The sequence below is a fragment of the Salmo salar genome, chromosome ssa15, assembly GCF_905237065.1.
Source record: "Salmo salar chromosome ssa15, Ssal_v3.1, whole genome shotgun sequence".
NCBI lineage: Eukaryota > Metazoa > Chordata > Actinopteri > Salmoniformes > Salmonidae > Salmo > Salmo salar.
This window is the reverse complement of record NC_059456.1, coordinates 104,570,901-104,595,073: the sequence shown is the minus strand read 5'-3', so window position 1 is coordinate 104,595,073 and position 24,173 is coordinate 104,570,901. Positions and strand designations below refer to the sequence as shown.

At 42.9% G+C, this 24,173-nt stretch overlaps 1 protein-coding gene and 1 long non-coding RNA gene across 3 annotated transcripts in view; both read left to right on the top strand.

The window, feature by feature from the left end:
* Positions 1–206: 206 nt before the first annotated feature.
* LOC106572907 (CDK5 and ABL1 enzyme substrate 2) overlaps positions 207–24,173 on the top strand; it is a 133,104-nt gene continuing 109,137 nt past the window's right edge. The window contains exons 1-2 of one of the 2 annotated variants that reach the window (XM_045696504.1): positions 207–786; positions 22,126–22,221. In XM_045696504.1, the coding sequence (XP_045552460.1) occupies positions 254–786; positions 22,126–22,221 (629 nt within the window). In that variant the 5' untranslated portion in view covers positions 207–253. The remainder of the gene's footprint in view (positions 787–22,125; positions 22,222–24,173) is intronic. The other variant, XM_045696503.1, reaches the window with a different exon arrangement.
* On the top strand, positions 10,278–13,933 carry LOC106572908 (uncharacterized). The gene is made up of 6 exons (XR_006759372.1): positions 10,278–11,722; positions 11,918–12,014; positions 12,753–12,942; positions 13,052–13,147; positions 13,238–13,344; positions 13,512–13,933. It is a non-coding gene; the product is annotated as an uncharacterized lncRNA (long non-coding RNA).

Here is a 24,173-nt window from a genome sequence, read left to right as displayed (position 1 = left end):
TAATGTTATTTCTATGAGTCCATCTGTTTTAATGTTATTTCTATGAGTCCATCTGTTTTAATGTTATTTCTATGAGTCCATCTGTTTTAATGTTATTTCTATGAGTCCATCTGTTTTAATGTTATTTCTATGAGTCCCTCTAGTTTAACGTTATTTCTATGATTCCCTCTCGGCCAATAGAAAGCACAGGGGCGTGAACAGGTCCTGTTGCGCGGGGTGGAACGTCTTGACAGAGACACTTCCTCACTGGAGAATGGCGGCTACCGCCTGCTCTACCGTTAACAACACTACCGTTAACAACACCACCAAACCGCAGAAACAACACCGGAGGAAAAGTAGAGATACGCGGCGGAGACAAGCGGCTCTGTTTTTCCTTAGTAACATTTCACTAGATGGACGACCAGTACAACAGACATACCATGGAAACCGAGACAGCGAGTTGTTAGGGGATGATATCGGTTCGACAGTGGTCGGGACGTTAACTGTGTCTAGCTATGGGACCTTCACTAACCTACCGACGTCTGTGAGCTGCGGTGCCGTCGGTACCTTTAGCGCTGTTCCGGGACTTGGAGTTATCACCGTCCCGCCTATCCTCGTTCTGCCTTCGGACTCGTTCAATGATGGGACAACGGAGGTATTTCTGGAGAGGCGAGGAGGATCGTTTTCCTCGCAGGGAAACCTCCTGTCTCCCTCGGGTCTCCTTCCTACTCCCCTCGGACGGCGGAAGTCCTCCACATTACTGTCGGTCCAGAGTTGTAATTCGGTGACTTCGGAATCGGGACGGAGGTGAGTTTAGTACCTTTGTAACTCGTGTCCTGGAAGCACAGGTTTTTAGTGCTGTGTGTCTAGGATCGTTTGTAACCTCACTCACTCAAAGTCCTTCCTGTCTGTTGTTTCCCACGGCGTGTCATTTCAACCGTATCCACGTGTGTGAGTCTTTTATACGTTGTATCGTTGATACAATCTTTTACTTTTAACCACACAACAAACATCAGTTGGTTACATTGTATATTCTCTCGACTGGCTACTTTTATTAATGTAACAAGCAGCTAGCTAGACAGGCCATTTTACTAAATTAAATTAGACTGAATGTGTCGTTTCACACACAGACATCAACTGGTTACATCCCGACTTGCTGTAATACTTTGCTATTATATGAACCAGGTCATTTAGTTTTCCCTCCCCTTGACTTTTCCCACATTGTGTTACTTTACAGCCTTACTCTAAAATTGATTAAATCGTTTTTTCCCCCTCATAAATCTACACACAATAACCTATAATGACAAAACAAAAACTGGTTTTTAGAATATATATATATATATATATATATATATATATATATATAAACTGATCACATTTACATAAGTATTCAGGCCTTTTACTCAGTACTTTGTTGAAGCACCTTTGTCAGCGATTACAGCCTTGAGTCTTCTTGGGTATGACGCTACAAGCTTGGCACACCTTTATTTGGGAAGTTTCTCTCATTATTCTCTGCCGATCCTCTCAAGCTCTGTCAGGTTGGATGGGGAGCGTCGCTGCACAGCTATTTTCAGGTCTCTCTAGATATGTTCGATCGGGTTCAAGTCTGGGCTCTGGCTGGACCACTCGAGGACATTCAGAGACTTGTCCCAAAGCTACTCCTGCGATGTCTTGGCTGTGTGCTTAGGGTCGTCGTTGTCCTGTTGGGAGGTGAACCTTCGACCCAGTCTGAGGTCCTGAGCGCTCTGGAGCAGGTTTTCATCAAGGATCTCTGTACTTTGCTCTGTTTATCTTTGCTTTGATCCTGACTAGTCTCCCAGTCCCTGTCACTGAAAAGCATCCACACAGCATGATGCTGCCACCACCGTGCTTCACCATAGGGATGGTGCCATGTTTCCTCCAGACATGACGCTTGGAATTCAGGCCAAAGAGTTAAATCTTGGTTTCATCAGACCAGAGAATCTTGTTTCTCATGGTCTGAGAGTCCTTTAGGTGCCTTTTGGCAAACTCCAAGCGGACTGTCATTTGCCTTTTACTGAGGAGTGGCTTCCATCTGGCCACTCTACCATAAAGGCCTGATTGGTGGAGTGTTGTAGAGATGGGTGTCCTTCTGGAAGGTTCTCCCATCTCCACAGAGGAACTCTGGAGCTCTGTCAGAGTGACCATTGGGTTGTTGGTCACCTCCCTGACCAAGGCCCTTCTCCCTCGATTGCTCAGTTTGGCCGGGTGGCCAGTTCTAGGAAGAGTCTTTGTGTTTCCAAACTTCTTCCATTTAAGAATGATGGCGGCCACTGTGTTCTTGGGGACCTTCAATGCTGGAGAAATGTTTTGGTGCCCTTCCCAAAATCTGTGCCTCGACACAATCCTGTCTCGGTGCTCTACGGACAATTCCTTCAACCTCATGTCTTGGTTTTTGATCTGACATGCACTGTCAACTGTGGGACCTTATATAGACAGGTGTGTGCCTTTCCAAATAATTTTTTATTTAATCCATTTTAGAATAAGGCTGTAACGTAACAAAATGTGGAACAAGTCAAGGGATCTGAATACTTTTTGAAGGCACTGAGTAGTCCTCTTTAAAAGAACCGACTCTTCAATGTAGCCACCCTTTGCCTTGATGAGAGCTTTACACACTGGCATTCTCTCCAAGTCCTCTTTTTAAAGTGAACTCTAGGGTAAAAAACAACTACCAAATAACTCAGTTCTCTTTGTATTCACACTGCCCATGAATAAGGACTCAACTACCAAATAAATCAGTTCTCTTTGTATTCACACTGCCCATGAATAAGGACTAACTTCTCAAATCAGTTCTCTTTGTATTCACACTGCCCATGAATAAGGACTCAACTACCAAATAACTCAGTTCTCTTTGTATTCACACTGCCCATGAATAAGGACTCAACTACCAAATAACTCAGTTCTCTTTGTATTCACACTGCCCATGAATAAGGACTCAACTACCAAATAAATCAGTTATCTTTGTATTCACACTGCCCATGAATAAGGACTCAACTACCAAATAACTCAGTTCTCTTTGTATTCACACTGCCCATGAATAAGGACTAAAAAGTTCTCTTTGTATTCACACTGCCCATGAATAAGGACTCAACTACCAAATAAATCAGTTCTCTTTGTATTCACACTGCCCATGAATAAGGACTCAACTCTGTTTGCCTGATCACTTCACCTATTTCGTGGTCCGAGTCCTGTTTGCATTTCACTTTGCTATGTGTAGAAAGGAACCAAGATCTTTTCCCAACATTCACTCAATGCATTCTGGGTTTTTACCATGTGCGGGACAAGCCATTCCATCAGAATGTTGTTATCACACAGCTAGATATACTTACAGTTTTTGGAAGCTAATAGATTACAATTAGTTAAAAGATGAGAAAATTATTGTAAACAAAAGATACTATTAACGTGTACAAATTATTGGTAACAGAATAAATAGCAGAATAATAACTGCACAGTAATAGAGATGTGTACACCAAGTATAGGCTACTTCCCCTTTAATTAAGCAATAAGCCATGAGGGGATGTGGTTTATGGCCAATAGACCACAGCTAAGGGCTGTTCTTAGGCACGACGCAACGCTGGAATTTATCTGCATCCTTTACAATCGCTAATCAATATCCAAAAACACCACGTTTTCTTCACATCTTCTCTCTATTGTGGCACCAATGTGAGGGGTTATAACAGTAGTCTAGTGTATGGGGTTATAACAGTAGTGTATGGTGTTATAACAGTAGTCTAGTGTGAGGGGTTATAACAGTAGTCTAGTGTGAGGGGTTATAACAGTAGTCTAGTGTGAGGGGTTATAACAGTAGTCTAGTGTGAGGGGTTATAACAGTAGTCTAGTGTGAGGGGTTATGTCAGTAGTCTAGTGTGAGGGGTTATGTCAGTAGTCTAGTGTGAGGGGTTATAACAGTAGTCTAGTGTGAGGGGTTATAACAGTAGTCTAGTGTGAGGGGTTATAACAGTAGTCTAGTGTGAGGGGTTATAACAGTAGTCTAGTGTGAGGGGTTATAACAGTAGTCTAGTGTGAGGGGTTATAACAGTAGTCTAGTGTGAGGGGTTATAACAGTAGTCTAGTGTGAGGGGTTATAACAGTAGTCTAGTGTGAGGGGTTATAACAGTAGTCTAGTGTGAGGGGTTATAACAGTAGTCTAGTGTGAGGGGTTATAACAGTAGTCTAGTGTGAGGGGTTATGTCAGTAGTCTAGTGTATGGTGTTATAACAGTAGTCTAGTGTGAGGGGTTATGTCAGTAGTCAAGTGTGAGGGGTTATAACAGTAGTCTAGCGTGAGGGGTTATAACAGTAGTCTAGCGTGAGGGGTTATAACAGTAGTCTAGTGTGAGGGGTTATAACAGTAGTCTAGCGTGAGGGGTTATAACAGTAGTCTAGCGTGAGGGGTTATAACAGTAGTCTAGCGTGAGGGGTTATAACAGTAGTCTAGTGTGAGGGGTTATAACAGTAGTCTAGTGTGAGGGGTTATAACAGTAGTCTAGTGTGAGGGGTTATAACAGTAGTCTAGTGTGAGGGGTTATAACAGTAGTCTAGTGTGAGGGGTTATAACAGTAGTCTAGTGTGAGGGGTTATAACAGTAGTCTAGTGTGAGGGGTTATAACTGTAGTCTAGTGTGAGGGGTTATAACAGTAGTCTAGTGTGAGGGGTTATAACAGTAGTCTAGTGTATGGTGCGGGACTCACAAGAGAACCTGGGGAGCTTTATGTTCACATTGCCCTAAAAAAGGGAACCTCTGGAGATGGTCTGTTTGGTTCGCTTCGGGGCCTTCTTTGAGGGGTCTGAGTTCACAAACATTCTCTGAAAGGAACCAAGTGTGAAAACACTACTCAAAGAAGCCTTGCTGTGATTGGGCAATACACTATAGGCTCCTTGTATTTCCATTTCGTTGACCAAAAGGTGTACTATTGGTCAATTACTTGCCCAAAATAAACAACCAAGCCAACTGCAGTTTCCTCTGTCCACACACTCTCATACACACACACTCACACAGACGTCTACTGTAGCCTATGTGTGTAGCTAGTGTACAGAGCAATGGATGATCGTGGTACGACAGGCCCTGTTTTACACTACTCATGTACTGGATCTGCCCAAGCAGGACAAGTTACCAGTACTGCACTTTTCCTCCACACAGCGCTACTGTATTTGGATAGTCTATACTACATCCCATACGGCACCCTATTCCCTAGACAGTGCACTACTTCGACATAGGGCTCTCTGGTTAAAAGTAGTGCACTATGAAGGGAACTGGGTGCCGTTTGGGATGCTGGCTGTCTATGCCACAAAAAACAGGCACAAGTTACTACTTGTAGTGTGTGACTAGCATCGCAGCGTTTATGGCAGCCCACTCCTACACTCATCTAGAGGTTGAGGCGGACATGTTTGGTGGAGTCTACAGTTTGTGGGGGCTTTTATAATGTGCTAACTTTAGACTTTCCATGCAGGGGTTTTGTCAGGTGACTTGTTTCACTGCATCACCTTTAGGTAGGATAGATTGTATGCAATATAATATGTGTTTTGATGTATTTTGTTGACAAGTAAACATTGAAAATGGTTCAAAAATACATCAAAAGCATATTATATTGCGTACCTGTTACGTCTACGTGGGTCCTGTCTAATTCTTTCTGCAAGCGGTTAAATTGCCAGTGCAAACAGGAGGTAGAAAGAGGACATCTTTGTCTTGTGCCTCTTTCTAAAGCAATTTTATCAGATAACGTATTATTTGTGTATATTGTCTGCTTTAGGACATTTTTATATCATATTTGAATTGCGCATTTATTATCTCATTTGGAAAACTTTTCTAAGTGTTTAATAGAAAACACCATTCAAGACGGTCAGAATGATGTCATTGTTGATACATCTAGATCTTGTTTTTTTTTTAGAATATTATATTAAATTGAAACATGTTCTTGAATTTGTTTCTAAGTGTTTAGTTTTAATAAACTATGTTTGATTAATATGTATCAAGTCTTGAAGGACTTTTTCCATTCTGTTGCTTATGAGCTTTGTTATTATTTTATTGTTGCAATTGATTCAACTTATGGGTCTGTAATTAGCAGAGGACTCTCCAGATTTTCCCTATTTTAATTTATTTATTCTTTTTAATATATATATATTTTTTTAAATCTAACTGAAATAATGGTTTGATACATGGAACTAGGAAGTACTGAATTGAGTGACTTGTGTTGTCATTTGTGTAAGTAGGGGCGTTACTTTGTCCCAGAATGTTGAATAGAATTCTATGGGAAGGCCGTCCATTCCTGGTGCTTTTCACCATGCGAAAGTTTTAACTGTCTAATATTTATTTTTGGGGCGATCTCTGTTTTTAGTGATATAACATTTTTTTCGTCTGCTCATAACTGCTTCAGGATAGTGGAGTCTAAGAAGGCTGTAGGGTCATTCACACTGTTGTGTCATTCTAATTTGTATAGATTTTCATAGATTTTTAAAATGGTCATTAATCGCATGGTTGTTTCTAATGCGTTTTGTATGTTTATGTATTAAAATTATAACTGGTTTGAGGTGTATTCGTTATGTGAGGGCTGTTAGACGTTTACCAGGTTTAGTTTCCATTAAGTAGTATTCGTTATGTGAGGGCTGTTAGACGTTTACCAGGTTTAGTTTCCATTAAGTAGTATTCGTTATGTGAGGGCTGTTAGACGTTTACCAGGTTTAGTTTCCATTAAGTAGTATTCGTTATGTGAGGGCTGTTAGACGTTTACCAGGTTTAGTTTCCATTAAGTAGTATTCGTTATGTGAGGGCTGTTAGACGTTTACCAGGTTTAGTTTCCATTAAGTAGTATTCGTTATGTGAGGGCTGTTAGATGTTTACAAGGTTTAGTTTCCATTAAGTAGTATTCGTTATGTGAGTTTAACCTGTAGTTGTTGGCTCTCTTCATTCAGTAAAATATCATATTCCTGATTTAAGTTCAGACATTTTATTTTCTTCTTTACCTTGCAAAGATTTTTTATGTGCTTTTTTTTTTCTTTCTAAAATAGTTATTTATTTTTCTTTTAATGTTCATTTCTAACTCGATTGAACGTTTTTGCTGTATGTTGTTAGTCAACCAACTGGGTCACAGTGTGGTTGTTAACCTGCATGTATAGAGTCAACACACACACACACACACACACACACACACACACACACACACAACATGATGTCAATCTCACTACGTTAGAACAGCGACAACAAACGCAGCAGGCTTTAGGGGTTAATTCAATTCAGCAAGTTACTCTGGCCTGAACCATGTTCCATACATTACCTTTGTGCTTGTCACACACTGTCGATGCTAGTAGCTTAATGCTTATTGAGACTGTCGATGCTAGTAGCTTAACGCTTATTGAGACTGTCGATGCTAGTAGCTTCATGTTTATTGAGACTGTCGATGCTAGTAGCTTAGTGCTTATTGAGACTGTCGATGCTAGTAGCTTAATGCTTATTGAGACTGTCGATCCTAGTAGCTTCATGTTTATTGAGACTGTCGATGCTAGTAGCTTCATGTTTGAGACTGTCGATGCTAGTAGCTTCATGTTTGAGACTGTCGATGCTAGTAGCTTCATGTTTTTGAGACTGTCGATGCTAGTAGCTTAATGTTTATTGAGACTGTCGATGCTAGTAGCTTAATGTTTATTGAGACTGTCGATGCTAGTAGCTTCATGTTTATTGAGACTGTCGATGCTAGTAGCTTCATGTTTATTGAGACTGTCGATGCTAGTAGCTTAACGCTTATTGAGACTGTCGATGCTAGTAGCTTCATGTTTATTGAGACTGTCGATGCTAGTAGCTTCATGTTTATTGAGACTGTCGATGCTAGTAGCTTAATGTTTATTGAGACTGTCGATGCTAGTAGCTTAATGCTTATTGAGACTGTCGATGCTAGTAGCTTCATGTTTATTGAGACTGTCGATGCTAGTAGCTTCGTTTGAGACTGTCGATGCTAGTAGCTTCATGTTTATTGAGACTGGCGACGCTAGTAGCTTAATGCTTATTGAGACTGGCGACGCTAGTAGCTTAATGCTTATTGAGACTGGCGACGCTAGTAGCTTAATGCTTATTGAGACTGGCGACGCTAGTAGCTTAATGCTTATTGAGACTGGCGACGCTAGTAGCTTAATGCTTATTGAGACTGGCGACGCTAGTAGCTTAATGCTTATTGAGACTGGCGACGCTAGTAGCTTAATGCTTATTGAGACTGGCGACGCTAGTAGCTTAATGCTTATTGAGACTGGCGACGCTAGTAGCTTAATGCTTATTGAGACTGGCGACGCTAGTAGCTTAATGCTTATTGAGACTGGCGACGCTAGTAGCTTAATGCTTATTGAGACTGGCGACGCTAGAAGCTTAATGCTTATTGAGACTGGCGACGCTAGTAGCTTAATGCTTATTGAGACTGGCGACGCTAGTAGCTTAATGCTTATTGAGACTGGCGACGCTAGTAGCTTAATGCTTATTGAGACTGTCGACGCTAGTAGCTTAATGCTTATTGAGACTGTCGACGCTAGTAGCTTAATGTTTATTGAGACTGTCGACGCTAGTAGCTTAATGCTTATTGAGACTGTCGACGCTAGTAGCTTAATGCTTATTGAGACTGTCGACGCTAGTAGCTTAATGCTTATTGAGACTGGCGACGCTAGTAGCTTCATGTTTATTGAGACTGGCGACGCTAGTAGCTTAATGCTTATTGAGACTGGCGACGCTAGTAGCTTCATGTTTATTGAGACTGTCGACGCTAGTAGCTTAATGCTTATTGAGACTGTCGACGCTAGTAGCTTAATGCTTATTGAGACTGTCGACGCTAGTAGCTTAATGCTTATTGAGACTGTCGACGCTAGTAGCTTAATGCTTATTGAGACTGTCGACGCTAGTAGCTTAATGCTTATTGAGACTGTCGACGCTAGTAGCTTAATGCTTATTGAGACTCTCGATGCTAGTAGCTTAACGTTCACTCGTCAAGGGTAGCCAGAGGGCTAGTAGCCATAGCAAGCCGTTTTTGTAAATAACACATTTGTTCTTAATTGACCTGCCTGGTAAAATGAAATATGTTGTTGCTCATAGAAGACAGGTGAGACAGAGATGAACACACACACACACACAGACCACAGCAGAGGCTGCTCTGTGAGAACAAGCCCTACGCTGGAATCTGAATGACATCATCACTCTGTGGGGGACGGAGGAAGGGGTTGTTAATCTGTCTTGTGAAACTTTCACATCTGAAAATGGTTTTAGCTAGGCTTATAACGAGGAACTGAAACAAACCAATCCCTACGGGATGATGATGTCACACTGTAAAAGTAGCATGACCAGCCAGGACTGTGGTGGGGGCGGGGCCAGGACTGTGTGGTTGGGGGCGGGGCCAGGACTGTGTGGTTGGGGGTGGGGCCAGGACTGTGTGGTGGGGGTGGGGCCAGGACTGTGTGGTGGGGGTGGGGCCAGGACTGTGTGGTGGGGGTGGGGCCAGGACTGTGTGGTGGGGGTGGGGCCAGGACTGTGTGGTTGGGGGTGGGGCCAGGACTGTGTGGTTGGGGGTGGGGCCAGGACTGTGTGGTTGGGGGGTGGGGCCAGGACTGTGTGGTTGGGGGTGGGGCCAGGACTGTGTGGTTGGGGTGGGGCCAGGACTGTGTGGTTGGGGTGGGGCCAGGACTGTGTGGTGGGGGTGGGGCCAGGACTGTGTGGTTGGGGGTGGGGCCAGGACTGTGTGGTGGTGGGGGTGGGGCCAGGACTGTGTGGTGGTGGGGGTGGGGCCAGGACTGTGTGGTGGTGGGGGGTGGGGCCAGGACTGTGTGGTGGTGGGGGGTGGGGCCAGGACTGTGTGGTGGTGGGGGGTGGGGCCAGGACTGTGTGGTGGTGGGGGGTGGGGCCAGGACTGTGTGGTGGGGGGTGGGGCCAGGACTGTGTGGTGGGGGGTGGGGCCAGGACTGTGTGGTGGGGGTGGGGCCAGGACTGTGTGGTGTGGTGGGGGCGGGGCCAGGACTGTGTGGTGTGGTGGGGCGGGGCCAGGACTGTGTGGTGGTGGTGGGGCGGGGCCAGGACTGGGTGGTGGTGGGGCCGGGGCCAGGACTGGGTGGTGGTGGGGCCGGGGCCAGGACTGTGTGTTGGGGGTGGGGCCAGGACTGTGTGGTTGGGGGTGGGGCCAGGACTGTGTGGTGGGGGTGAGGCCAGGACTGTGTGGTGTGGTGGGGGTGGGGCCAGGACTGTGTGGTTGGGGGTGGGGCCAGGGCTGTGTGGTTGGGGGTGGGGCCAGGACTGTGTGGTGTGGTGGGGGTGGGGCCAGGACTGTGTGTTGGGGGGGTAGTGTGTTTATCCTGACCAGTGTTGACTGACCTCTGCTCTGCTATACCCCCCCTCTCTTCCCAGGCTGTCTGTCTCCAGAGCCAAATGAATGAACTCCTGTATAAACACACTCACACAGTCTGAGCCTCTAGCCTGCGAAACATCATGTCTATCTGCTAACAGCCATTCCAGAACAGATAACATGCATGGTCTGTTTTTCTCCAAATACAGTCATGTCTGTCCAATAGTCCACTTGTCTGTCTGACCCATTGACCACCTGTCTGTCTGACCCATTGACCACCTGTCTGTCTGACCCACTGACCACCTGGCGTTTGGAACAAAAACAAAACAATCTAGACTATATATAACAGATTTGATCTGGAATTAGATGATGGATGTGTCCAAAATGGTATCCTATATAGTGCACTAGTTTTGACCAGGGCTCCTACGGAATAAGGTGTAATTTGTAATGCACTCCTACATGTTGTTGTATTCTCATGACCGTGTCCCAAATGGCACCCTGTTCTCCATCTAGTGTCCCAAATGGCACCCTGTTCTCCATCTAGTGTCCCAAATGGCACCCTATTCTCTATATAGTGCACTACCTTTGACCAGGGCCTGTCATGCCAAATAGTTTCCCCCTGACAAAAAGTGTCACAATTGGATTCGATGAGTTCTGGCTTCTGTTGCTAGGGATGTTGCTAGAACTTGCAAAATTCGGATCGTAATGAACCGAGCGTCCGTTGCTATGCTGTGGTTGCTTGGATCTATTTCACCTCGTAAGCGCTCGCTCAGTCCGCGCAAAATTATAACCTCCAGAATTGCTCTCCAAGGACGGTGTTTTTGAGGATGACAACCAGCTGACTGCCTGCTGCTTCAGAGGACCAAAAAGACTGGAAAGAGAACACTCTTTAACATTACCATATATTTGTCTTTATATAAGAACATTTGTTAAATAGGAAGAAATAATGTAGGCTGTATATAGATTGATGTTGTTAGCTACTGTACTTATTTACCTCAGCCTGTCTGGTCAGCTAGCCAGCCAGAGTAGCCAGCCAGAGTAGCCAGCCAGACAGCCAGCTAGCTTGCCAGACATTTTTATTTAGCTAACGTCTAGCTAGCTAGCTAGCTAGTGTAACTGTTATTGTAGCTTTCTGTTTGTATGTATCTTGCATTTCAATGGCGTCCCTCAGAGATTTTCTTTTAACCTTCCAACCAGGCGAAGTACAATGAAGGCACCACTAATCTCGACAAGAGGGGCAACGTTAAGCATTTCTATTAGATAACTGGACGGATTTAGCTATGTACAACCAATTTCCATCTGGCTAGTTGGTCATCTACATGTTGCTAGCTATCCATGTAGTTCAGTGGAGAACGGCTCATAATAATGTCTGGAACGGAGTAAATGGAATGGTATCAAACAAGTTGTCACCATAACACATGATCGGTAAGTGTCCCAATTCAAATTCTGCCCTGACAAGTTGTTTTGTAATGGTTACTGTATTTGACCACAGCAGAGTTAAATATTCTAGAATGTGTGTGTGTGTGTTTCAGTATCCTTACAAATATGAAAATCTGCATACTGTATGCCACAGATGTGGGTAACAAAGTAATCTTCTCTCTAACACTTTTTAAATGTTAGGGGTTGACCTCATTCACTAAATCCAAGAACGGCAACAGCTGGTGTCTGACGGCGACCGATCACTTTACCAAGTGGATGGAGGCAAAACCCATTTAAGGTCAGTACAGGAAGAGTATGTGCTTAACTCTAAATTCCCTTCTGTAACCCATTTTTTTATATATTTTTTAAAAGGGTGCTTGGAACTGTTAGATTCTGGGTTAAACTTGGAACATTGTTATATTCAGCAGTATAGTATTGGAGGAGTGATAGAGACTGGTTTTTACATCAGAAGTTAACGGTTATCTGTAGGAGCCAGATGGCTTTGGAATGTGTTGGGTGGACCGGAGGAAGTCACGGTAATGTTATAGGGGAAGCGGATGGACATCTGTGGATTAGGCAAATGAGGGGGTTGAGGTCAGGTCAGATTCCCCCCCCCTCCCCTTTTAAGGGAGAAATGATTGTTTTATTACCCTATTAATTTGTCTTTCCGTCAAACCATAAGATGTAAGGATTGAAGAGAAGGAGAAGTGGTTAAACTGGAGTATATATACTTGTGGCGGTGGAAACATGTTTTGTCTGAATGCAGCTTCCTCTGGGAAGATTAAAATTGGTTAATCTTTCATAATGTCCGTAGAGCTTTTTTTTTTTTTTTTTTTACTCTGAGAATTTGAACCTAACAGAAACAAAAATAGATGTTATTTTTGTATGATGCACATCAAGGATGAGCCTGGCGAGGCCACCTACAAGGCCATATTGGTTGGACATGTTCATGTATTTTTCTGGCCCTCCAAGAGATATGTAAGAAATGTATTTGTAATATGAATTATAATTGCATTTATTCCTGTTATCAATCAAGGTGAGACTGAACATGGATGGACAAAGCGCAAGAGAAACGGAAAGAGAGCTACCGGAGAAGAATCTAGAATGGGGACTAAGTGTTACGACATCCGGGCGAAATACTTGGTTTGGAAGAAGGACTAAAGGAAGACGAGACCTGGGAAACCTCGCTGCTCTTTCACTCCTAGCTGAGGTCACCATCTGTTAAAGTGAATATAAAAACATCTCAGATAATAACTATTTGTATTTGCACACAAAATAACCTGACGCTAGTTTTAGTTTCCCCTAACACTGATATTTTTCTCCTTGTCTTCCAAGGGTTACCTCGGTGGAAGACAGCAATCTTCTCCAGTTGGGACAATCAACCACTGAAAGCACTGACACCCTACACTACGGTGAAGCCCGTGAGACAAAGTATGTTAAGCTTTGGTTGACATTTTGAGAAAAGCAAGAAATGGTAGTTATGCTGAGCTTATAAAAATGTACTTCTTCAAATGACTTTAGAACCATCAACCGTCTGAGCCCCCCAGGAAGTATCCCATCTACCAGAGCCAGTGAGTTTAGATCAGTCTGATTCTCTGTGCTCTGAGTTGGAGGGGGACCAGCTTGAGGTGAGGCTATACCTTCCAAAAGTGTTGAAAAGTACATATCTCCCATTTTATAACACTGCACTAATACATCAAATTTTCTCACAGTAAAGTGTGTTAACTGTGTGTTTTGCTTGTTTTACGTCTCTGTCTCCTACCCTGTTCCCTTTAACTCCTCTCCTGTTCTCCAGGACCTATGGGGGTTCTGCCCAACACCCAGACATGGATCCACCTGATGTCCTCCCATTACCAACCACCTACAGCTACTGATATTGTCATGTTGTCATTATCTGCTAAGAATTTTTTTTGTTGCTCTTTCATACTGGGCACATAATATGTGAGATATACGGATTGACTAAAAACTACCTCGCACTGCAAACACACAGAACAAAGGGAGTAGCAGTGGCTGGACTTTCGCATTCTCTCTCTTCAAGTCCCACTTCTGAGACTGACTGCCACATAACAGAAATCACTATTTTAATCTATGATTGCCATGTGAGTGTACAACAACAACAACAACAACAACAACAACAAAAAATCTGTGAAAAATAAATGAATGAATGACACAACTGTACCAAAAACAAAGTTTTATGTATTAAAATCTTAAATATTGCCAGGTTGGTTTTCACAGCTCATTCCCAAGGTGTTCATTATTGTAAATTATAAGGGATCTTTTGATTTGTATTTCTTTGTTCCACATTATTCATTGTTGTATCCTAGAAACTACAATAGATATATATATATATATATATATATATATATATATATATATATATATATATATATATTCAACCACAAAGGTGTACTAATCAGCTATGTGAGAGAGAACAAAATGAATCACAATAGAGGACTACTGCAATTCTATTGTGTCAAAGCAAATGATTTGTTTTCTTTGCCATTTCTGAAACGTAGTCATGTTTTAAGACATGGATTTGATGTTGTAAAGTTAACAAGGTACCTAACAGTAGTTTGAAGAAATGTTTAAATTTTATTAGTTAAAATAAACTTGTTTAAAACAGAGAAAATTGCCACGCAAAAAGGGCCTCGTTTGCATAGTGTTAGCAGTTGACGTTACTCTTCAATAACACAGACCCCAAAGCAAATCATAGGGTGGAAAAATAGGTTTATTCAAAGAGGACAAATCGGGGATATTATGCTGAGAGGTAGATAGATGTTCATTCTCCCCTGTCCTCAGTGATTCTCTCCACAGAACTAAGAGACAGGATGTAGTTTTATAACCCAATCCTAGACGGTGGTTGACCAATTAGAATTCCTTTACAATAAAATTGGGCCAATGGCCAAATAACAAGTATCCTGTTTCAGGGTCAATGCCTCGACAAATTCTTCCCATGTCTCTGACTCAATGATTGTTTATTCCCTCTTGACCGTTAGTCCTCTTCTTTTGTGTATTTATCGTCAAAGTATTCTTACACTGGCGATGATGAAAAGAACGTCATTTAGGCTGTAATGATCGCCAAAATTCTAATCGTTAGGTCGTCTCACCGTTGGTATAGCAACGGACGCTAATAGTTCATCAAATCCCATTGTGATGCGGGGGGGGCACTTTTTGTCCAGGGGACATTATTAGGTGAGACAGGCCCATTGGGAATAGGGTGCCATCTGAGACACCTGGAGTTATCAGTCTGCACTTTTCTCACCAAATGGGATAATGTATTTAAATTAAATGGGATAAAGTATTTAAATTAAATGGGATAATGTATTTAAATCAAATGGGATAATGTATTTAAATCAAATGGGATAATGTATTTAAATTAAACGGGATAATTTATTTAAATCAAATGGGATAATGTATTTAAATCAAATGGGATAATGTATTTAAATTAAACGGGATAATGTATTTAAATTAAACGGGATAATGTCTTTAAATCGAATGGGATAATGTCTTTAAATCGAATGGGATAATGTATTTAACTGAAATGGGATAATGTATGTAAATGAAATGGGATAGTGTGTTTAAATTGAACGGGATACTGCGTTTAAATTGAGTGGGATAATGCATCTACATTGAACGGGATAATGTATTTACATTGAACGGGATAATGTATATAAATTAAACAGGATAATGTGTTTAAATTGAGTGGGATACTGCGTTTAAATTGAGTGGGATAATGCATTTACATTGAACGGGATAATGTGTTTACATTGAACGGGATAGTGTGTTTAAATTAAACGGGATAATGTATTTAAATTGATGTAAGCCATCCTTCGACCACCAAGTAAGAGGGAAATGTTAGGATGGGGATTTTTAAAGTCATTGCGCAATGCTAATACAAAAACGGATTGTAATTTTCGTTGCCGGTTGGGTTTCAATTTGTCTGTCAGTCAGTCAGTGGTGTCCCAACCCACTAGGATGCTGCCTAGTGCTACAGTCCTAACAGCACTGCTGTGAGGGTATTTAAGCTAAAGCCCCAGACGGTGACGTCACAGAGCTGCTGATTGACGGCTGGCAGCCCCTGAAACCTTAAACAAAGATCAGCACACTGATCCTCAGTCAGCTCAGTACCTCTGATTACAAACAACAGATAGACCGACCAAGAGGAGGAGGAGGGGGGGGGGGGGGACAGAGAGGGAGGGAGGGGATAGATAGATAGAGGGGGGAGGGGATAGAGAGCAACAGAACACAGCAGAGGGAGAATGTCCAGTTCTCCGGGTTATACCTACAGTGAATTCAAAAAGTATTCATACCTCTTGACGTTTTCAACATTTTGTTACGTTACAGCCTTATTCTAAAATTATTTTAATTGTTTTTATTATCAATCTACACACAATACCCCATAATAACAAAGCGAAAACAGGTTTTTAGAAATGTTTGCAAATGTATAAAATTTAAAAAAAAATCTTATTTACATAAGTATTCAGCCCCTTTGCTATGAGACTCGAAAGTGAACTCCGGTGCTTCCTGTTTCCATTGATCATCATTGAGATGTTTCTACAACTTGATTGGAGTCCACCTGTGGTAAATTCAATTGATTGGACATGATTTGGAAAGGCACACACCTGTCTATTTAAGGTCCCACAGTTGACAGTGCATGTCAGAGCAAAAACCAAGCCATGAGGTCGAAGGAATTGTCCGTAGAGCTCTGAGACAGGATTGTGTCGAAGCACAGATGTCGGGAAGGGTACCAAAACATTTCTGTAGCATTGAAGGTCCCCAAGAACACAGTGGCCTCCATCATTCTTAAATGGAAGAAAGCGGAGAAGGGCCTTGGTCAGGGAGGTGACCAAGAACTCGATGGTCAATCTGACAGAGCTCCAGAATTTCTCTGTGGAGATGGAAGAACCTTCCAGAAGGACAACCATCTCTGTAGCACTCCACCAATCAGGTCTTTATGGTAGAGTGGCCAGACGGAAGCCACTCCGACTATGAGAAACAAGATTCTCTGGTCTGATGAAACCAATATTTAACTCTTTAGTCTGAATGCCAAGCATAATTTCTGGTGGAAACCTGGCACCATCCCTACTGTAAAGCATGGTGGTGGCAGCATCATGCTGTGGGGATGTTTTTCAGTGGCAGGGACTTGGAGACTAGTCAGGATCGAGGGAAAGATGAATGGAGCAAAGTACAGAGATCCTTGATGAAAACCTGCTCCAGAGCGTTCAGGACCTCAGACTGGGGCGAAGGTTCACCTTCCAACAGGATAACGACCCTAGGCACATATCCAAGACAACGCAGGAGTGGCTTCGGGACAAGTCTCTGAATGTCCCAGCCAGAGCCTGGAACTTGAACCCGATCAAACATCTCTGCAGAGACCTGAAAATAGCTGTGCAGCAACGCTCCTCATCCAACCTGACAGAGCTTGAGAGGATCTGCAGAGAGGAATGGGAGAAACTCTCCAAATACAGGTGTGCCAAGCTTGTAACGTTGTAACAAAGAAGACTAGATACTGTAATCGCTGCCAAAGGTGCTTCAACAAAGTGCTGAGTAAATGTGATATTTCAGTTTCTTAAATTATTTTATAAATTTGCAAAAAAATCTAAAAACCTGTTTTTGCTTTGTCATTATGGGGTATTGTGTGTAGATTGGACACCAGTCTCAACGTCAACAGTGAAGAGGCGACTCCGGGGATGCTGGCCTTCTAGGCAGAGTTGCAAAGAAAAAGACACATCTCAGACTGGCCAATAAAAAGAGAAGATTAAAATGGGCAAAAGAACACAGAAGGCCAGCATCCCGGAGTTGCCTCTTCGCTTTTGACGTTGAGATTGGTGTTTTGTTGGTACTATTTAATGAAGCTGCCAGTTGAGGACTTGTGAGGTGTCCGTTTCTCAAACTAGACACCCTAATGTACTTGTCCTCTTGCTCAGTTGTGCACCGGGGCCTCCCACTCCTCTTTCTATTCTGGTTAGAGCCAGTTTGCGCTGTTCTGTGAAGGGAGTAGTACAGAGCGTTGTACAAGATCTTCAGTTTCTTGGCAATTTATCGCATGGAATAGTCTTCATTTCTCAGAACAAGAATAGACTGACAAGTTTCAGCAGACATGTCTTTATTTCTGGCCATTTTGAGCCTGACATCGAACCCACAAATGCAGATGCTCCAGATACTCAGCTAGTCTAAAGAAGGCCAGTTTTATTGCCTATTTAATCAGAACAACAGTTTTCAGCTGTGCTAACATAATTGCTAAAGGGTTTTCTAATGATCAATTAGCCTTTTAAAATGATAAACTTGGATTAGCTAACACAACGTGCCATTGGAACACAGGAGTGACGGTTGCTGATAATGGGCCTCTATACGCCTATGTAGATATTCCATAAAAAAAATCAGCCGTTTCCAGCTACAATAGTCATTTACAACATTAACAATGTCTACACTGTATTTCTGATCAATTTTATGTTATTTTTAATGGACAAAAAATGTCATTTTCTTTCAAAAACAAGGACATTTCTAAGTGACCCCAAACTTGTGAACGGTAGTGTATATTATACAACAAAAAAACATAAATCTTTCATCTCCGTGTGTTTCAGAAATGTCATTTTAATTAACAAGAGGCTGAATGTATCTTACGGGAGAAAGCATCAGAGCGAGGGAAACAGCTCCCGCTGTTTCGCAGTAGGTGTAGCCCATCTATCCGATGTTGTCTGGTCAAAAACAGTATGACATTGTTGTCGCCTGATCTATTGAATGCAAGGGAAGCCAGCCAGTATTTGGTAAAAAACCTTGATTAAAAAAAAGTGTATATAATAATAGCCAATCAGCATTGATCAAAACTGAGTGAGGTCAGCTGTGAACGGTCCTGGCCTACCAAAAACATCAGAAACCATCACATCAGAAACCAAACATCATTGACAGAAAACAACTTGAATTGTTGCATCTCGTTATCATTGTTCTCCGGTGGCAAACTAGCTAAAAAAATGTTTTGTCCCTTTCCTAAATTAGCCATGGATGAAGACAGGGACTTGTGGTTTTACTCTGTGTACTGGAAAATGATTACAACTGTGATTCTGATCCAACCATTAATTCATACATTGTTGTGCCCCCATGGCCTGAGAGGATATAAGTTCAGTATGTAGCTAGATGTAGAAACGTTAGGCTAATGTTATCTAGCTGGCCTGGCGCATCGTTGCACATGAAAAGAAGTTACGCTAGCGAGCAAGCATTTTAGCCAGGTAGCCTAGCACAGCAAAAAACTAAGCGTGTACTGTATGACAGGGTCATAGACCGTTTAGGCATCATGAAAGAGGAAGATAGCATTTGGTGTTTCTCAACAAGTAGGGTGAGTCAGCATGTTTTTTTGTTTGTTCTACTTGCACGCAGAAATCAGTATCATGGACAGCCACGTCATATTGGACTAAATCGTTTTTAATATCTTTTAGTTGTCACTGTATTAGACTAAGCAGAAGTGATTTGATGATGTTGAAATGGTGTTGGAATAATGGAGGCAGCTCCTGTTTACTTTGCGACTTGCGGTAAATCTCTGTGGTTATAAATCACTTTGACATTATGGGGTGTGTAAATTATGGGGTGTGTAAATTCAGACTTTAACACAACTAAATGTGGAAAATGTCAAGGGGTTGTGATTACTTTCTGAAGGCACTGACTGCCTAATTTTTAAGATGGAAAATGAATGAAACATTTATCTATGCCTTCATTTTAAAAAGAAAATATATATAGACTCTTAACTTTCATTTGACACCCTAATTTTGATGTGCTCTTATGAACTTCACATGTTGGTGCTCATGGGTCTTTTTCCATGTAAATACCCATCTCATGTCAACCCAAACCTTATGTCTGCAAAATAACATACAACACATTGGACACTGTCTGCATAGCTCAATGTATAACAGACATACCACACAACATAAGGGTTCCCAGGAGATCATATGTTATGTTTTGAAGTTGGGAGAGATTCCCTGAGAATGCCTGCGGAATGTGCTGGAATGTTCAATTTCTGTCTGTCTGTGGAAAATACTTTTTTCTTCTGCTGACCAGTGTGTTTGTTAACCAACCTATATAAGTAGAATAGAGGTGTGTGTGTGTGTGTGTGTGTGTGTGTGTGGTAAGGGGATCGAATGTAACTATCTACCACCCAATCAGCTGAGCTGACAACTCGCCTCATGGGTGATTTTATCCTATGAATTGTCTACTAAAAAGGAATACAGTTTGAAAAACAGCCCGATAGAATAGTAGTTTTTAAAAGTAGGGTTTTGGAGTTAGATTAAAGCGGACTCACGAAAAGGGCAACCAGTGAAGAACAAACACCATTGTAAATACAACCCATATTTACGTTTATTTATCTTCCCTTTTGTACTTTAACTATTTGCACATAATATGACATTTGAAATGTCTTTTATTCTTTTTGGAACTTTTGGACTGTTTACTGTTAATTTGTATTGTTTATTTCTCTTTTGTTATCTATTTCACTTGCTTTGATAATGTAAACATACGTTTCCTAGGTAGGGAGGGAGGGAGAATTCTACTCAAATCAAAACCTTTTGAAGTCCACCTCACAGATTTAAAACACACAAAAAAATAGTTTTTATAATAATTCTGAATACATTTATAAATTAACAGAGAGAGCGCAACCTATGCTGCTTGCTAAAGTGGGGGGGGAAAGTATTTGATCCCCTGCTGATTTTGTACGTTTGCCCACTGACAAAGAAAGGATCTGTCTATCATTTTAATGGTAGGTTTATTTGAACAGTGAGAGACAGAATAACAACAAAAAAATCCAGAAAAACGCATGTCAAAAATGTTTTAAATTGATTTGCATGAGGGAAATAAGTATTTGACCCCCTCTCAATCAGAAAGATTTCTGCCTCCCAGGTGTCTTTTATACAGGTAACGAGCTGAGATTAGGTGCACACTCTTAAAGGGAGTGCTCCTAATCTCAGCTTGTTACCTGTAAAAAAAGACACCTGTCCACAGAAGCAATCAATCAATCAGATTCCAAACTCTCCACCATGGCCAAGACCAAAGAGCTCTCCAAGGATGTCAGGGACAAGATTGTAGACCTACACAAGGCTGGAATGGGCTACAAGACCATCGCCAAGCAGCTTGGTGAGAAGGTGACAACATTTGGTGCGATTATTCGCAAATGGAAGAAACACAAAAGAACTGTCAATATCCCTCGGCCTGGGGCTCCATGCAAGATCTCAACTCGTGGGGTTGCAATGATCATGAGAACGGTGAGGAATCAGCCCAGAACTACACGGGAGGATCTTGTCAATGATCTCAAGGCAGCTGGGACCATAGTCACCAAGAAAACAATTGGTAACACACTACGCCGTGAAGGACTGAAATCCTGCAGTGCCCGCAAGGTCCCCCTGCTCAAGAAAGCACATATACATGCCCGTCTGAAGTTTGCCAATGAACATCTGAATGACTCAGAGGACAACTGGTGAAAGTGTTGTGGTCAGATGAGACCAAAATCAAGCTCTTTGACATCAACTCAACTCGCCGTGTTTGGAGGAGGAGGAATGCTGCCTATGACCCCAAGAACACCATCTCCACCGTCAAACATGGAGGTGGAAACATTATGCTTTGGGGGTGTTTTTCTGCTAAGGGGACAGGACAACTTCACCGCATCAAAGGGACGATGGACGGGGCCGTGTACCGTCAAATCTTGGGTGAGAACCTCCTTCCCTCAGCCAGGGCATTGAAAATGGGTCGTGGATGGGTATTCCAGCATGACAATGACCCAAAATACACGACCAAGGCAACAAAGGACTGGCTCAAGAAGAAGCACATTAAGGTCCTGGAGTGGCCTAGCCAGCCTCCAGACCTTAATCTCATAGAAAATCTGTGGAGGGAGCTGAAGGTTTGAGTTGCCAAACCTCAGCCTCGAAACCTTAATGACTTGGAGAAGATCTGCAAAGAGGAGTGGGACAAAATCCCTCCTGAGATGTGTGCAAACCTGGTGGCCAACTACAAGAAACGTCTGACCTCTGTGATTGCTAACAAGGGTTTTGCCACCAAGTACTAAGTCATGTTTTGAAGAGGGGTCAAATACTTATTTCCCTCATTAAAATGCAAATCAATTTATAACATTTTTGACATGCGTTTTTCTGGATTTTTTTGTTGTTATTCTGTCTCTGTGTTCAAATAAACCTACTATTAAAATTATAGACTGATCATTTCTTTGTCAGTGGGCAAACGTACAAAGTCAGCAGGGGATCAAATACTTTTTTCCCTCACTGTATTACGCTTCCATGGCAACTGACGAGACTATGATGATCTATTACTGTTGAGACTGGAAACTAAATTACACTCTGAGGTGGGGGATCCTTGGCTCTTGACTGCTGTGTTGCCATGTTTCATGACTTTATCTCTTCTCTCTCTCTGCCCCACAGTCGGACTCGTAACCTGTTGGGTTCCCCCAGACATCGCCCCGCGAAGAAGGTCCACTTCATCAAGAACATGAGACAATACGACACACGAGGCAGCAGGTAAGTCTTAGAACACTGACTGAAACACTTCTTGCCTCTCAGTCAAACACTTCCTCGTTCTCTCAGAACACTGACTGAAGCCCTTCCTCGTTCTCTCAGAACACTGACTGAAGCCTTTCCTCGTTCTCTCAGAACACTGACTGAAGCCCTTCCTCGTTCTCTCAGAACACTGACTGAAGCCCTTCCTCGTTCTCTCAGAACACTGACTGAAGCCCTTCCTCGTTCTCTCAGAACACTGACTGAAGCCCTTCCTCGTTCTCTCAGAACACTGACTGAAGACCTTCCTCGTTCTCTCAGAACACTGACTGAAGACCTTCCTCGTTCTCTCAGAACACTGACTGAAGACCTTCCTCGTTCTCTCAGAACACTGACTGAAGCCCTTCCTCGTTCTCTCAGAACACTGACTGAAGCCCTTCCTCGTTCTCTCAGAACACTGACTGAAGCCCTTCCTCGTTCTCTCAGAACACTGACTGAAGCCCTTCCTCGTTGCCTAACTAGACTATATGGCTATAAAGGTCTGGGGAAAGTTGTTTAAATAAAACCAGAGGAAGAGGCATATTTTAGGATACTTTGGTGAATTTGCGAGGCATGCAACACAAGACTGCCAGATGCAGATTACCAAAACATCCTCCTCTCTTTCCCTCGCGCTGGCTTGCTTGCTCTTTCTCTTCGCTAATGATGCGAGTGTGTTCAGTCTTCCGTCTGTTGCCTGCAGAATATCCCAGTTTATTAACTGGACCGATGTCTCCGGGATACAGAGTTATCACGTCCTCAGTCTCCCAGAACACTTCCTTTCTTCAGTTTTTTTATGCAGAACAGAACTGTAGATGAGGAATATACAGTGTGTAGTAACTCTGAAAGTAGCCCACGGGTTAGAGAGGTGGGCCAGTAACTGGAAAATGTAAAGCCAGTCCACAGATGAACTCCTCATTCAGAGGACCCTTATTATTCTAATTATTATATGATCACCTGAACACCTGTTGGAACTTGTCTCTGTTGTTCTGGTGCTGAGGCTATTATTAAATCATTCTAGTGGGTCAGAGAGCATCACAAAGCTGGTGTTATGAGTGTAGACTGGTCCTTTAATACAATAGTAACAGAACGCTCAGTCGTCCAACAGAACGCTCAGTCGTCCAACAGAACGCTCAGTCGTCCAACAGAGCGCTCAGTCGTCCAACAGAGCGCTCAGTCGTCCAACAGAGCGCTCAGTCGTCCAACAGAGCGCTCAGTCGTCCAACAGAGCGCTCAGTCGTCCAACAGAGCGCTCCGTCGTCCAACAGAGCGCTCAGTCGTCCAACAGAGCGCTCAGTCGTCCAACAGAGCGCTCAGTCGTCCAACAGAGCGCTCAGTCGTCCAACAGAGCGCTCAGTCGTCCAACAGAGCGCTCAGTCGTCCAACAGAGCGCTCAGTCGTCCAACAGAGCGCTCAGTCGTCCAACAGAGCGCTCAGTCGTCCAACAGAGCGCTCCGTCGTCCAACAGAGCGCTCCGTCGTCCAACAGAGCGCTCCGTCGTCCAACACAACAGAACGCTCCGTCGTCCAACACAACAAAACACTCCGTCATCCAACACAACAAAACACTCCGTCATCCAACACAACAGAACACTCCGTCATCCAACACAACAGAACACTCCGTCATCCAACACAGGTCTAGAGTTATGCTATGTCACATACTGGCTATCTGTACTGCCAGACTGCCTGTTCCCTCATCCCCAGGGCACTCTACGAAACACACACACACACACACACACACACACACACACACACACACACACACACACACACACACACACACACTGTCATCTGGCTCCACGCCAGCTGAGGAACAAGAGAGCTATGTTTACCCTGTGCCCATTATAAACCCACCAGGACTCACTGGCATTGTTTTTACTTTTCCACTTGACTCTTTCCCATGCGGTGAAGGTTTTCCACTTGACTCTTTCCCATGCGGTG